The sequence below is a fragment of the Salvelinus alpinus genome, chromosome 10 (assembly GCF_045679555.1).
Source record: "Salvelinus alpinus chromosome 10, SLU_Salpinus.1, whole genome shotgun sequence".
NCBI classification, from domain to species: Eukaryota; Metazoa; Chordata; class Actinopteri; order Salmoniformes; family Salmonidae; genus Salvelinus; species Salvelinus alpinus.
The window spans coordinates 63,124,643-63,141,146 of record NC_092095.1 but is presented as its reverse complement, the minus strand read 5'-3'; the positions used below and the strand labels follow the sequence as shown (position 1 = coordinate 63,141,146).

Genomic DNA, 16,504 nt, shown 5'->3' with positions numbered 1-16,504 from the left:
AATGTTTCACTGAACAATCAAAGACTAGGAATACAACGGTCTGATGTGGTTCCATTTCCATTGTCACTGATCTGAAATGACAGGGAAAGTCACAGCAATAAAGCAGAGATTATAGCTAGGGGTTTGTCCTTTTACCTGTCCTGTTCTTTCAGATCAGTGCATATTGAAAGGAAATGAGACAAGGAGAGGACTCCACTTTAGACTAGTGCGGTGTGTCCTTACAGCGGGGTATTGGTCTTGTTTGAGAGAAACTGGAATAAAGAAAGTTGTGTTTTCATCATTTTATTTCAGTTTTTTTTCTTACTGGGATTAAATAAATGACAAGAGCGGATGAGAACTCCTGATAACGTGACTGATGTTAGACATTGACGTTTAGCACTTAACATCGACAAGAAATCCTAAAAACACGGGGTACAGCACTGCTTCTGATAAGATTCTCAACTTGGACCAGTGACTTTGGTATTGTATTTATACATTACACTTTTCTGCAGAAAAAATTAAATAAAAAAAGTACAACCGCATAAATATAAAACTCCTTCCACCATGTAAAATGGCTGAAACATTCATCAGAAAATTACACCACGTTGTGAGATGACGTGACGTAATTGAGCAAAACAATCATCTTTAAAAAGCAGAGTTAGCACCGTTGCCGTACAAAAGGCAAAAGTAGCCTAACAACGCAGAGACACAACTCGACATTAAGAGTGAATCAAACAGAACGAAAGGAAGTAAAAGCCTGAAACAATAGCGTAATAAAACCCTTATCCCACATTTAAGGGATTCTAAAAGAAAAGCGATGTAAAAATTCTCCCACAATCAATCAGATAAAAGGCAAAAATAAGGAAAGAGTAGGCCTAGTTCCCTGGAGTGCAGCCTTCCCATCACACGGGTCAGAAGAGATCAGAGAGTACCGTGTCAATATTTTTAAATGATTAAGTATTCATATATAGTATATACACATCTTGGACTGCTAAAGCTTGCTCACATAAGTAAACAGGTTACAACATGGCTTGGAAAGGACCAATGTATGCGACTACTGCACTGTACACTCCAAAAATATGTATAGAAACCACACAAGGCAGCAATACGGAGGGGGGACAAAACACTGCTCGCTACACATCAGTAGTGGAATTACAATTTACAGTCATAAATGAAACATGTCCCCATGGCTCAAGGAATATTCTTCATTTACAGTAGAATAAATACTTTATGCTATTGCTACTCCTCCTGCGACTTACATTCTAACCCTAGACAGAAGCAGAGAAGCCAGTGTAAAGCAGACAGATGAAGTGTCGTCCCGTATGTTAGGAGTTTTGTTCAAGACTAGTTGTGATTTTTTTTTACTTAACTTCCTATTTCCACCCCAACTCCCTTTCCTAAATTATTTTGTTACTTTTGAGAAATGGTTGGGGAGGGAGAGGGGGCTGGAGAGAAAAAGTGCTATGAGCCTAACTGTGGTCATAAGTTGGTGACAGTGAATTTAACGTCAAATTTTCCTTGGAACTTGTCCTTCTCGCTGTAGCCAATGTTCTCTCCGTAGGCTCTGCACTCAATGCGCAGCTCGGTGTTCATGGTGAGGTTGACGAACTGGAGGGCCACTAGGGGTTGCAGGTACTGGGGGTGAAGCAGCTTGCCGTAGTAGGGGTAATACTGGAGGGGGAAACCTTCACCAATGCCGTAGTACTTCACCTCACCGATCTTACCGGCGTCCTCCTCTCTCTGCAAAGAGATTGGGTGAGAGAGTCAAAAGGAGAAAGACGGTGCTATTTTGGTCATTCTGACGTCTGACCTTCACCCAGAAACACATTTATAATAGCTGGTTTACTGACGGAATGGGGACTATTCCTCGAAAGCAATTCTAGAATTGCTAGAATGAACATTCCCATTCAAGTCAACATTCCCTTAGGCTTCAATGTTGCTTTACTGACTACTGTCAACCGATATTGAAATTATCAATTGTGATTCGATGTGGTTCCATCTAATTCTATGTCTGGCGTACCTTGTTGGTACAGAAGATGGGCATGACGTTGGGCTGGACCTTGGTCTGGGCTCCCTCAGGGATGCTTTCATTGGAGCTGGGGGGCTGAAAGAATGGAGGACAGGTACACAGTGAGCGAGGAGGCAAAAAACAGTAACACTTTTACCTAAGAAAGTTTATGTAGATTTTGTATTCAATAATGTACTACTACTTTGGGGGAAATATGCATGAACTAACAACCAGGGGCCACTGGAAATATCAAAGTGAAGTGAGGTCAACTTTTCATATGTCCTGGTTGATAAGGCCTGAAAGCTATGTCCTGAGGATATTTACCCTTGGCCTGAAGTTGACGATCCTGTTGAGCTTGACGATCAGGCAGGGTTTTCCTTCCTTGAAGCCGAAGTCTCTGTCGTCCATGCCGGAGCAAGGCCCAAGCCAGCTCCTCTGGAAGCGACAGGCCTTCCTGATCCCCACATCACTCTCCAGGTCGCCACGGTTCTTATAGTCATCCGGTTGCTCTGAAGGCAGGAGGAGAAATCACAAATAAACAACTGAGCACAGGAAGCCACAGCTGCTCGCTTCAACTAATTCATCAAAAACAAATTACAAAAAAACACCTTCTCTGAAGAAGTCAATACACAATTCCATTCCATGTCCCGGCCACTTAGTTCCTATCCCACCTGATGTTAGAACGTCAGGAAGGATTCGATAGAGCAAAAGGCTAGAAAGACGATGGTACCACCTCCATCTAAGTAGAGCTTCCACCACACAGAGCACCTCTTAGGTCTGTGTCATGGCAGGGGGTAGGACTAGGGGGTCGGGGGAGGGGGTAGAGAGCAGAATGGAACACTTCCTGTACCTCCACAATCCTCGTATTTCATCTGGTCCCGCTGTTTGTCGTCGTCGTACATAACCAGGAACTCTCGCATGGCCTTAGTGTAAGCCAAGTAGGTCTCCACATCATTCAAGTTGAAGGCGATCTCGGATTTGTCGGAGCGTGGGGTGTGTGATAGGCCTGAGAACAGACAGTCACCATCAGTTTCAATGTTACAGAAGTAAAGTACTATTAGCAATACACACTTTTATAATAGGACAATAATGTTTCAGTGGACTTGTGACCATTCTATTTACACTAACTCACAATAGTACTGCGGTTACAGAGATAACCTTACTGAGTATGAAACCAGTTTAGAACAGTTAGTGTAATTTGCTTTCTAATGAAGTCTCTCAGTGAGGCAGTCATCCATTGAAGAGTCCACACTTTGGAAAACAGTCTTGAAGAGGAAGACAAGGTGAATCCCTGTCATTGTTCTTAGCAGGAAAGACGGGTCAGTAAAAGGGAAAAGCCCATTTCAAACAAAAGACAACTGTCTCTACGCTACAAGATCTAAAACACGTCCACCCCTATTCTCTTCTACTTCCTTATTTACAACCAGCCCATCCCAGCCCCCACACTAAGTTCCATATTTCATGACCAGAAAACTAAAGAGAACTCTAACTGGACTGAGTGAGGTGAGGAGTCTGAAGAGTGTAACGCTTCTCTCCTCTGTCAGCTTATGAGATAAAGAAATAGTCTGACTCTTCTCTTTCTGCTTGTTAGAGCCATCAGGTGTCCTCTTCGTTGTGACGACCTGGCCCAGTTATCAGGCCTCCTGTGGAAAGTAACGCACTATCAATGCCTAGCTACCTCTCCTCATCTCCTAATGGAGGTTCCCTGAGCAGACCATGGCTATATATACCCGAACAGACAAATGACTGGGCTGGGATACTGGCTTTAGACCTAATTCAAATGCAGCTTACATGTCTTCAACAGGAAAGGGTTAATGCTCTGTGGAAGGGCACTGGTGCTGTGGGATTGGGTTGTGTTGTGTAAGGGGAGAAAATATGGAGACAGAGAATAGCATCTGCCGTTGACAGTTTACCACAGAGCTCTCACTGGTAAAGGAAGCAAGCAATGACTACCAGAACTTCACGGTCTGTTTTAACTCTAGTCAAAGGCATCAGGAGAGAGCTCCGTTAGGGGACCACACTGTAAAGTTCACGATTAGCACTTCTCCCTCCATTTCACACCCACGTGATCAGAACAGACTCCAGTGAAACTGACTAAACCGCTCAGAAAAAGGAAGCTGTGGAGAAAGACATGAAATATGCAACGTCCAATAATGGGGAACGGGAACAGTTCTCCTTCTTTAAACATTACACTCCCTGACAAATTGGGAAGAGAGGTCTCCACCCATGTAGGAGGCCTTTAGAGGAATTAATTGCGACACTTGACTGACCCACTACCTACACCAAAATGTCCAATACGACATGAGTATTTAAACAGTAGGATTGCAGTAACTGGAATAACACGTGAACTGAATCCTTGACTACTAGACCAGAGTTCATTTTGACAGAAGCACTTCTGTACATCTTTGCCAAAAATCTAATTTCACCAGTTTGTTATTGGACGTAAGCATAATACTGTACAAGCTAGCTACAAAATAGTTCCACATGCTGCATGCATGGATAACACCCACCGTTTACTTGAAAGACAAGAGTCCTCTGTGTCTGACCTCAAAATGCCGGCCTGCTCTCTGGCCCATATAGTGCTAATGTCAATTCAGCTGATATCTCACAGTGGGACTCCCTTAACGAGTTAAAGTGTGAAATTCAATAAGAGGATGTTTGACAGACATAACCCACCCCTCTGAGAGTGTCCAAACACGCATGTTAGACTCTGTCTGCAGCCCAAATTGCATCCTATTCCCTACATAGTGCACTACTTTTGACCAGTGGGTAGGGAATAGGGTGCCAGTTCAAATGAAGCCACTGTGGTTGGACACCATCTCTTATCCCCAGGCAGCAGTAGTGGCTCAGTGTCTAGTGTTCAGTGATACCTTACCTGGGGGAGCAACTCTGTCTTGCCAGGTGGGTTTGTAGTTACTGAGGGTGAGAAGCAAAGGCCTGGATGGTGCCGATGAATACTCCAGCCAGAAAAGCATAGAAGATTAAGTAGAACCCTAGAATTTTAACTGTAAAAGAAGAGAGAGAAATGGGTCATCATCATGCTAAAGATGTGGAGGACAGATGATTGTGACATACGCCTTTTTCCCCTTCTTAAAATTTTTACAAAAAACTACAAACACCAGTGATGCCATGAAATTAAGATTTGGTTGTTATGTTGCTGACAAGGTCCATTTCCACTCATTCAATTGAGTCACACAAAAAGCCACATACAGAACTCCAGCATTCCGCAATTGTAGAATGTTAAATCTGCTCTGAAAAACAATGAACATTCCCCATAATGAAGTCCCAAGTCCAACCGTAGTATTACTGCAGTAGTTAAGAATCTGCTCAAGTCAACCCTGCCACCCTAACCAGCCTGCCACCCTAACCAGCCCTGCAGAGCCAGTGTGTACAGTACGCCAAACACCACAGACATGTAGACTGTGGATCCCCACCTTCATTTTTGACTGTAGTGTTTGTGTAGTTGGGGACTTAAAATGCATACCATTTTAATATAAATACACAAGCAATGTCTTGCACCACAAAGTGAGACAAGAAGGGTACAGCTTAAGAAAGAGAAACAGCAAGTCTGCCTATTGTGTCGTCAGACGAGTGTTTCCTCAGCGTTCCAATTCCAACTGGACCAATTCAATCTCATGCATGTCTATCCTATCGTCAAACCTCAATAGACTGCCCAGTCATTGCACCACAACACTATCAAACATATTAAAAATTGGATAAATAGATTGGCTGGCTCTACTACTAATCCAAGCCCACCTGGTTTTCTACTTTAAGCTTCCTGGTCTGTACACAGACTATCCATAACTGGAATGAGTCCCAAATGGCACCCTATTCCCCATGGTCAAAAGAAGTGTACGATATAGGGGAACATTTGGGATGCACACCTGGGCTTAGTGACACCTATACAGATAGAATGCATGCAGACAGAGAAGCCCGTGTCTCATATGGAGGGAGCAGGAGGTGACCTAACCACAAAGCTACTGTTCCAAATAGTAATCCACCTATAAGAGTAGACATTGTCTTGACTCTTCACTGAGGGCAGGAAAATGAAGTGTAACCAGTAGATCATACAGTAGTAGCCAGGAGAACAGCAAATTCAGGCTTCAGAGTAAATAAAATTGTCAAATCACTTTTGGTTGCTCTTAAAACTCAGCACCCAGAAACAAATCTCAAGCCAGCTACTCAGCTTTAATTGTTAGGCCTGTCACAAGAGACTAGGTTCCTCTAAAAATAGTGCCCACATTGCAGATAAGACCAATAAATGAATACATTCAGGTCCCAATAACAATGGGGGCAGTCTGCGTGCTCAGCTTTTATACAAAACCTAGATACTACCCAGCTGGCACATAACGTTCTGAGAACCATACAGTATGTTTCTAAGAGCTTGGTCAGAGTGTGGATGTGCTATGGTTATTTTGCATACAACCTTCCCACAACATTCTGGGAATGGTGCAGGATACCCTGCTAGTACATAACATTCTGAGAACCATATGTTTCTTAGGTGGGAATTTCAGTACCTCAGTTGAACTTTTCCTCATGGTTCTATTTAAAGTAATGTTCTCAAATTGTTTAGAGGGGCACTATGCAGAAGGGGCACTATGCAGAAATCACGCCGCCTTTTCCTGATTGCTAAAATTCAGAACAGTTCGCCTAAATTTCGGTTTGTGACAAAACAAGCAAGCATAGTGTAGAGAATCATTGTACCATCTAAACCACTGAAATAGATTTTCCAGAACCAAAAATACTATATTTTCAGCTGGTCTACAAAACTGACAGTAAGACGCAAAAACAAAACTTAAAAACAGAAAGCATAGAAATAGCGCACATGGAACAGATATACCACATCTTACACTTGCTTTCAGTGAGAAATCTATGTGAATTTGGTCAGGTCGCCCAAAAAGTTACATATCGCAGCTTCCAGAAACAACGTTCTTCTGTGGAAATGTAAGTACTTATAAAAGTAAATAAAACGTTTTCTACAGGTTTCCTCAGTTCTATGTTAAGTCATGTTCTCGGCACATTAAGATAACATTAGTAAACATTCTAATAAAGTTATTTAAAAACATACATTCCATTCTCAGCATCACCAAAACGATCCTCTATCTTGTTAAGTGTGTTGATCACGCTCACTAATTGGCCACACCTGGTCTTAAATGAGTGCTCGCTTCCTATAAAATGGAGGTTTGTTTAAATAGACTAAAGTGAACAACTTTGTATGAGTAAAAAAAAGAAAAAGCATGCTAGCTGCATCCTGGTGGCGCAGTGGACTAATTCCATGGATAGAGAACAGAAGATCAGTGTCAAATCTCACTGACACCGTGCCACAATAAAAAAGAAAGGAAAGTTGTGTTTGAATGATTAATGCCTAAGAAAATGAATTTACATGTGTCCCATCTGTGCTTGGAGTTCAAAACAGTTATTGAAACATGTTCTTAGAACATTATTTAATTACCTTCCAATAACCTAGAATTAACATTCTCAGAACATTAATAAAACCTTCCAGGAAAACTTTCAGGGAACCATAGAACATTCACAGAACGTCCCTGCAACCTACATTAAACATTTTTTTTTTCCTGGAATGGTTTAGGTCCACTTGTAGAATCTATGCCAAGGCGCATTGAATCTGTTCTGGCAGCTCGTGGTGACCCAACACCCTTTATGTTGGCGTTTCCTTTATTGTGGTCTGTGCTCGTGCTAAAACATAATCCACAGTTGTTTTTTTAATAAACTATAAATTTTCTGTGGCTAAATTATGCTCTCTGGTGTATTTCAAACATTGAGTGTGGGGCTCCTTTGGTTGGATTTTTTATTATACAAATAAATGTTTTTTAAAGCATCTTGGACCCTGCCCCTGACTCACAATTGACCAATCACATTTATTTATTATGCAGTTTATTTGTATTAATCAGTTACCCAATCAAGGCAGGCAGATTTTTACGTAGTCGGCTCGGGATTTGAACCAGCAACCTTCGGTTACCGTCCGCACGCTCTTAACCGCTAGGTTACCTGCCGCCCCGAGTCCAGCCATAGTACTAGTACAGTATTAGAATCTCCTCAAGTCACCCCCAACCCTGCCGCCCCCACCAGCCCGCAGAAATAGTACTGTATAGGCTTAGTGGTCCCCCAACCCACTAGACCTGCAGAGCTAGTACTGTATAGGCCTAGTGGTGCATCAGACAATGTCAAAAGGTCACATCTTATAGGAGACAGCAGTTCCCTTTCAATCAATTACGCATGACTTAAGATATCGCATGTTCCTTGGCAGAATTATAAGGACATCACAACCACTCTAAGGTGTCTTATCCAGATCATGCATTTCCCTGATCACAATTGGCCGGTACAAGGGTGCGTATATTATCCATATTATAGACGAGGGTTCAACATCTCTCTCCATGCATCACACCAGATAAAACATATGTTCTTGCATTGTAGACAGATTAAATTAATCATGCAAGTGGCCGAATGGAGACGAGTCGTCATTAAAGTCATGGATAGTGTCACACACATCGTACAAAATGATGCACCACTTAAATTGGATGGATGAGGAGCACCAGTGTTGGTTGGAGACATGTTGAATGGGTGGGTTTGGGGGAGTGGGGTTGGAGGCTCACTTCTTTATGTTTCCTTCTCATTTTATTGAACTGAATATGAAATTATATGTTGTATCTGTAACCCCCCCCAAACAAGAAAAATGACTAAATAAATAAAAATATGGTCACCACAAAAATGAAAAGATCCAAACAAGTTTTGGCCTTGAGATAATACACATAAAAAACACAGTTGAAGTAAATGACCAAACCAACCAACTTGAGGGCGTTAGTTAAATAAGCAAAATTGCAACATGAATTGTCGCTCAGCTGGTCATCCTCTGAATACCGAAAACGTAGGGTAGTTGTGTGACATTGAGACAAGGGAAGACATGGGTGCAGATGGAAACGAGAAAGTAAAATTTGTCTAGCTAATACATTTCCATTGTTAATTAAAGTGACACAGAATCCACATCGAATAGTAACACTAGATGGAATGTCCTCTCCATAATTCCAAGAAGGCCCCATCACCTTGAATCACCTTGGACTATGATGCATTTTTAACCCTTTGATTGTGTCATTTTACAACGGAAATGAAACTAAGTCTCTACAGCATGTACATACGGTGTAATTCCATCCTAATACTTATAGATCATGTTACTGCGATGGGGAGTTCTAGTCTCCTTCCAGGCATAGGCTGCTGCGTCTCTGCAGTGTGATCAACTAGCCTACTGTACTATCAGGATTCGAACCTTTAGAATAACATGTTCTAATGATGTATGATGCATATTCCCACCACCGTCTTTCAACGACCTATTTGGATTCTCATATTGATTTAAGATGTGTGATTTAAATGAAAACCCATCTTTGCTTGGAACAGTCGGTAGGCTGTTCTTTTGAATAAGGCAGTAGGTACCTAGCAAGGACATGTGACAGTGAAATAGTCGCATGTTCACCGTATGCTATTACTCACAACACAGACATGGAGAACCATGAACAACGAGTGGCGATTGGCAATGATATGGAGTCGGTGACACCGTACCATTGTAGCACATATTGCTGCAAAGTCAAATCGAACAGGTGCTATGCACCAAGATGAAATGATGACTCGGTGCGCGTTCCATACTGCCCAATAGGCGTTCGATCGTGCCATATGAGATCCATCACAATTTCGATTAAAACCTCCGGCCACTAATGGCCAATTAACGTGATCAGAAATATCAGAATGCCATACTTACACCAACTCCCCCCTGTGCGTCCACAAAATTCCCCCTTGTCCGAATCCCATATAAACTTCTTCCATCCACCATCGTCTTTATTCGAAGACATTTTCGACTGTGTGTTTCAGTTCCTTTTAGTGTGGTGCTCTTTCTTTATTCAGTTCCCTTCGCTTCTCTCTGCCGATCCCTCTCCGGAGTACCAAATTCCAAAAACCGACGGACTTGTACACGGCTTGTTCCTACGTACTCACTGCACACAGATATATCCCAGTTGCAGTCTACTCCGCCCGAAAACTATTTTAACAAGTCACCTACTAGGAGGGAGGGCCAGCTCTCGCGAATCACAAACGAGCGTCCTCTCTGCGTAATGTTATCGTTTGTGGAGAGTCGGGAGCAGGGTTTTGCTCCACCCTTGGACGTAGTATACGTCAGAATGTCCTTTACGATGCGACCCTGCGATTTCAACAGAAGAGAACTCACATGAATAAAGATTCAGAGGCATAGTACATCGATTCACAGCGCCAGCTATACATTACAAATTGCCACCATTGTCTTCATTATCTGGAGACCTAATTCACTCAAACTGGGATTTACAATGTGGGTAAACTTAAAATGTTAAAAATTACAGAAGTATGATGGCCTACCATAATTACTATTCATACTTATATGATCATCTGATGAAGCCAAGATGACTTGGCCATTCCTCAATTGTGTAATTGGAGAAAAACACACATCCCAGCTAGCACATTTGGTTCCCTTGGAAGTTGTGGGAACTTATGTTTTTGGTTTAGCTGCAACCTGAGGTTGAAGAGGCGCTGTTGCGCCTTCTTCACCACACTATCTGTGTGGATGGACCATTTCAGGTTGTCAGTGATGTACACCCCCAAGGAACTTTAAGCTTTTCACCCGCTCCACTGCGGCCCTGTCAATGTGGATGGGGGCGTGCTCCCTCTGCTGTCTCCTGAAGTTCACGATCAGCTCCTTTGTTTTGTTGACGTTGAGGGGGAGGTTATTTTCCTGGCAACACTCCACCAGGGCCCTCACCTCCTCCCTGTAGGCTGTCTCGTTGTTGTTGGTAATCAGGCCTACGACTGTTGTGTTTTCTGCAAACTTCATGATTGAGTTGGAGACGTGCGTGGCCATGCAGTCATAGGTGAACAGGGAGTACAGGAGGGGGCTGAGCACGCACCCTTGTGGGCCCCCGTGTTGATGATCAGCGTAGCGGAGGTGTTGTTGCCTACCTTCACCACCTGGGGCCGCCCCGTCAGGAAGTCCAGGACCTAGTTTCACAGGGCGGGATTCAGACATAGGTCACCAAGCTTAGTGATGAGCTTGGAGTGCAATATGGTGTTAAGGGCTGCAGCTGTTTTCGATGAACAGCATTTTTACATAGGTATTCCTCTTGTCGAGATGGGATAGGGCAGTATGCAGTGCGATTGCGTCATCCGTGGATCTATTGGGACGGTATGCAAATTGTAGTGGGTCAAGGGTGTTGGGTAAGGTGGAGGTGATATGATCCTTAACTAGCCTCTCAAAGCACGTCATAATGACAGAAGTGAGTGCCGTGGGGCGACATTAATTTAGTTCAGTTACCTTCACTTTCTTGGTTACGGGAACAATGGTGGACATCTTGAAGCAAGTCAGGACAACAGACTGGTATAGGGAGAGATTGAATATGTCCTTAAACACTCCAGCCAGCTGGTAAGGGTTAGGAGTTAGGTTAAAGCGCTAAGATTAGGGGAAGGGTTAGATAACATGCTAAGTAGTTGCAAAGTAGCTAAAAAGTAATAAGTGGTTGCTAAAATGTTAAACTTGTCCGTGATGAGAAGCAAACACACAACCTTTGAGTTGCTAGATGTTTGCGTTAACCATGCTCCTTTCCTTTTTGCCTTAAGTAACCTACTGTCATACCAAACGTAACATATCATACTCATTTGAGTGTTCCAGATTTACTTAGGCCAATGTCATGGTGCTACGGATTTTAGTCAAATAATATATGTTTTGCTTTGAGACCAGGCTGTTCCTTTTCCTGTTCCAAGAACATTCAATTTTAGTTTGCTGGAAGGTTTTGAAAATGTTTTATTATGGTTCCCTAAAAGTTTTCCTGGGAGGTTTTAGTTGTTCTCTAAATGTTGTGAATCATTTTAATAAAATTGTTATTTGGAGGTTTTTGAATAACTTCCTTCTAATGTTCACTGAATGTTTGACTAAGACTTTTAATAAAACGGCTATCTTAGGTTAACTGTTTTGAACTACAAGCACAGATAGGACACATGGAAATCATTTGCTTAGTCATTAATCATGCAAACACATCTATTTTTTATTGTGACGGAGCATCAGTGAGTTTGAAACCTATGATCTTCTGTTCTCTATCCATGGAATGAGACCCAGTGTGCCACCAGGATGGCACTTGCATGCTGTTTATTTATTTGACTCATACAAAGCTGTTCATTTTAGTCTATTCAAACAGACCCCATTCCAAAAGGAAATAAGCACTCATCAAGATCAGGTGAGGACAATTACTGAGCGCGGCCGGGGCACCTTAACACACCTAACGAGATAGAGGATAGAGAGATGTTTGTTGTTGCTGAGATCAGAATGTATATGTTTTTAAAAATCATTCTTAGAACATTCTTTGAACCCTATTAAAGTTTTCAGAAATTCCCACAGAAGAACGTTGTTTCTTAACGTTCTATGAACATTCTAACAACATTACTTTATATAGAACCATGAGGAAACCTGGGCAAGGAAACATTATACTGAAATTCCCACAGAAATTGTTGTTTCTTAATGTTCTCAGGAACAATTTGAGAAGATGACTTTAAGTAGTACCAATGCAACAAACTTGTAGGAAGTGGGCTGCTGAAGTACTGCAAGTCCCACAGAAGACCATCTGTTTCTTAACCTTCTCTGAACTATTTGAGAACATTCCCAATGTCAAACCAATTGGAAACCATTCCTAGAACATTCCCCAATGTCTAAACCAATTGGAAACCATTCCTAGAACATTCCCAATGTCAAACCAATTGGAAACCATTCCTAGAACATTCCCAATGTCAAACCAATTGGAAACCATTCCTAGAACATTCCCAATGTCAAACCAATTGGAAACCATTCCTAGAACATTCCCAATGTCAAACCAATTGGAAACCATTCCTAGAACATTACCAAAATTGTAACCATGTTAGAACTTTTAGGAAACTTTCTGTAATGATATGCCAAAGAAAACAACTTTTTTTCTGTCAACTTCCCTTAAATGTGCTGAGGATGTTCCAAAGCCAAGCAACTATTCCTGCACAATCCCAGAAAGTTGTGGGAATAACCATACCAACTTCGCACTCACCATGCTCTAAGAAACATATGGTTCTCAGAACGTTATGTGCTAGCTGGGATGTGACCCATACAAAAATTTATTAAAAAGTAATAATAATTTAATCAAATTTTGCTGAAATGTTCAATGGGATTGTGCTGCTTTACTAATAGGTCACTAGTTGTTGTGCAGTGTGAAGTCAGTGTAAAGCCCTGCACGCAAAGCTCTATGTTATTCAATGTTACACAGGACCCTCTGTATACGCTGCCAGTAGCCATAATCCTCTATGTATGAATGTAACTGTACTTGCAAGTGGGTGTCAAAAGGACAATGTAATGCTTTACCTAGACAAACACTATCCAGTATTCCCACTATAGGATGCATATGTTTATATCATGTCTGCTGGGCAGCCACTTAATGGCTTCGAGAAACAGTCGGGTGCCAATAAGAGAGAGAGAGGGGAAGGTTAAATCTAGAGGTTAGACAAAACAATGATAACACTTTCTATGGACCACCACTAGCCTATAGACCACCACTAGCCTATTGACCGCCACTAGCCTATGGACCACCACTAGCCTATGGACCACCACTAGCCTATTGACCGCCACTAGCCTATGGACCACCACTAGCCTATTGACCACCACTAGCCTATTGACCACCACTAGCCTATTGACCACCACTAGCCTATTGACCACCACTAGCCTATTGACCGCCACTAGCCTATTGACCGCCACTAGCCTATGGACCACCACTAGCCTATTGACCACCACTAGCCTATTGACCGCCACTAGCCTATGGACCACCACTAGCCTATTGACCACCACTAGCCTATTGACCACCACTAGCCTATTGACCACCACTAGCCTATGGACCACCACTAGCCTATTGACCACCACTAGCCTATTGACCGCCACTAGCCTATTGACCACCACTAGCCTATTGACCGCCACTAGCCTATTGACCACCACTAGCCTATTGACCACCACTAGCCTATTGACCGCCTATGGACCACCACTAGCCTATTGACCACCACTAGCCTATTGACCACCACTAGCCTATTGACCACCACTAGCCTATGGACCACCACTAGCCTATGGACCACCACTAGCCTATTGACCACCACTAGCCTATTGACCACCACTAGCCTATTGACCGCCACTAGCCTATTGACCACCACTAGCCTATTGACCACCACTAGCCTATTGACCACCACTAGCATATTGACCGCCACTAGCCTATTGTCCACCACTAGCCTATTGACCACCACTAGCCTATGGACCACCACTAGCCTATTGACCACCACTAGCCTATTGACCACCACTAGCCTATTGACCACCACTAGCCTATGGACCACCACTAGCCTATTGACCACCACTAGCCTATTGACCACCACTAGCCTATGGACCACCACTAGCCTATTGACCGCCTATGGACCACCACTAGCCTATTGACCGCCTATGGACCACCACTAGCCTATTGACCGCCTATGGACCACCACTAGCCTATTGACCACCACTAGCCTATTGACCGCCTATGGACCACCACTAGCCTATTGACCACCTATGGACCACCACTAGCCTATTGACCGCCTATGGACCACCACTAGCCTATTGACCACCACTAGCCTATTGACCACCACTTGCCTATTGACCACCACTAGCCTATTGACCACCACTAGCCTATTGACCACCACTAGCCTATTGACCACCACTAGCCTATTGACCACCACTAGCCTATTGACCACCACTAGCCTATTGACCACCACTAGCCTATTGACCACCACTAGCCTATTGACCACCACTAGCCTATTGACCACCATTAGCCTACGCCATTTAAATTACATATCCTCGATAACTTTATCACTGAATAAACCGTTCCATTTAAATGTCATCAAACTGGACACCAGTAGGCCTACTGTATTGAAGCACATCAGGTATAATCTGTCAGATATCCACTCTGGTTTTAGACATGGAGGATCTCCTCCCTCCTGTGTTGTTGTGTACATGTACGCACTGAGGACCACACCCTGGTAGCTTTGCTGTTCCTCTCCCAGGGATAATAAGCTCTGGTTACACACCGCTGGCAAGAGCACATACAACCGAGCTAGCTCTCCCTAGGCTGGATGCCAACACCCCTAACACCCTTCTGAAGGGGGCTCAAGGGTAAAACCTCCCTTCTGTGCCAGAGGCAACATAACAGGGGCAATGCCTCAATTTCATGTTTTGCAAATGGGGTTGGATTTATTTATATGCTTGAGTATACTGCTGGACCAGTGTGTGTGTGCGTGTGGGGGGGGGGGGGGGGGGATACATGTGTGTGTGCACATAAACATGTTTGTGTGTGTGTGTGTGGGGGGGGGAGGGGATACATGTGTGTGTGCACATAAACATGTTTGTGCGTGTGTGTGTGGGGGGGGGGGGGGGGATACATGTGTGTGTGCACATAAACATGTTTGTGTGTGTGTGTGTGTGTGCGTATGTGCATGTGTGTGCACATAAACATGTTTGTGTGTGTGTGTGTGTGTGTGCATGTGTGTGCGTACGTGCATGTGTTTGCACATAAACATGTTTGTGTGCATGTGTACCCACATGAAAAAAATACTACAGTAAACTATGGTATAAATACTATAGTATTTACTAAAGTGTTTTTGCAGACATTACTATAGTATTCACTAATGTATTTTAGTTGCAAGTGGGGGCTTTCTCCTTTGGGAAATCAACTGAAGAGAGCTAATACTAAAATAGCTAATTTTCCATAACCTGTAGGTAGGTAGGACTGTTGTCTGAAATAGATAGTTTATAGAAAAAAGCAAACGCTCTGACTGTAGGGAACACAATATTTGGTCTATACTTGGCATGTAAGTTTCTCACTTATGACTGGCACGAATTGGGATATGGGGGTGGGGAATGGGCAGAGTATATGCAAATTAAATACTGTAGTATTTATTATAGTTTAAAAAAAGTTGTGTTTTTGATGACATTACTGTAGTATTTACTAGTGTTTTTTAGTGGATAATAATGTAGTGTTTACTATAGTATTCTACAATATACTACAACATTCTATAGTAAGTACTATACATGATCAAGATATACTACTGTGTGTAGTACAGTATTCTACAGTGTACTACATTTTACTATAGAATTCTATATTAAGTACTATATTATTCTATAGTAAACTGTAGTATTTTTTCATGTGGGTATGTGTGTGTGGATGTGTTTGCACATGTGAGAGTGTTTGTTTGTGTGTTCCATTAATCACTGGCTCTCAGGCAGCCATGGACTCATGCTCCATTAACGATAATTCCCCTGCTCTGCCACAGTAAATGACCTTAGATCGTCATGACTGGAAAATAAAGGAGTGTATTGTGCCCCAAAAGCACAAAACAAGATTTATTTTGAGCTTTTTCAATAGCCATAGTGTGTGCATATTAGCTACAGACCAATAGTCAGCTGGCCATACT

General features: G+C 42.7%; 1 protein-coding gene across 1 annotated transcript; it reads right to left on the bottom strand.

Annotated features, from left to right (window-relative positions):
* Positions 1–266: 266 nt before the first annotated feature.
* On the bottom strand, positions 267–9,983 carry LOC139532549 (sodium/potassium-transporting ATPase subunit beta-233-like). The gene is given in 7 exon segments (XM_071330309.1): positions 267–1,719; positions 2,000–2,083; positions 2,312–2,496; positions 2,838–2,993; positions 4,863–4,920; positions 4,922–4,992; positions 9,753–9,983. Coding segments are annotated over 7 exon segments (906 nt in total). The 5' UTR covers positions 9,844–9,983; the 3' UTR covers positions 267–1,458.
* Between the last annotated feature and the right edge of the window lie 6,521 nt (positions 9,984–16,504).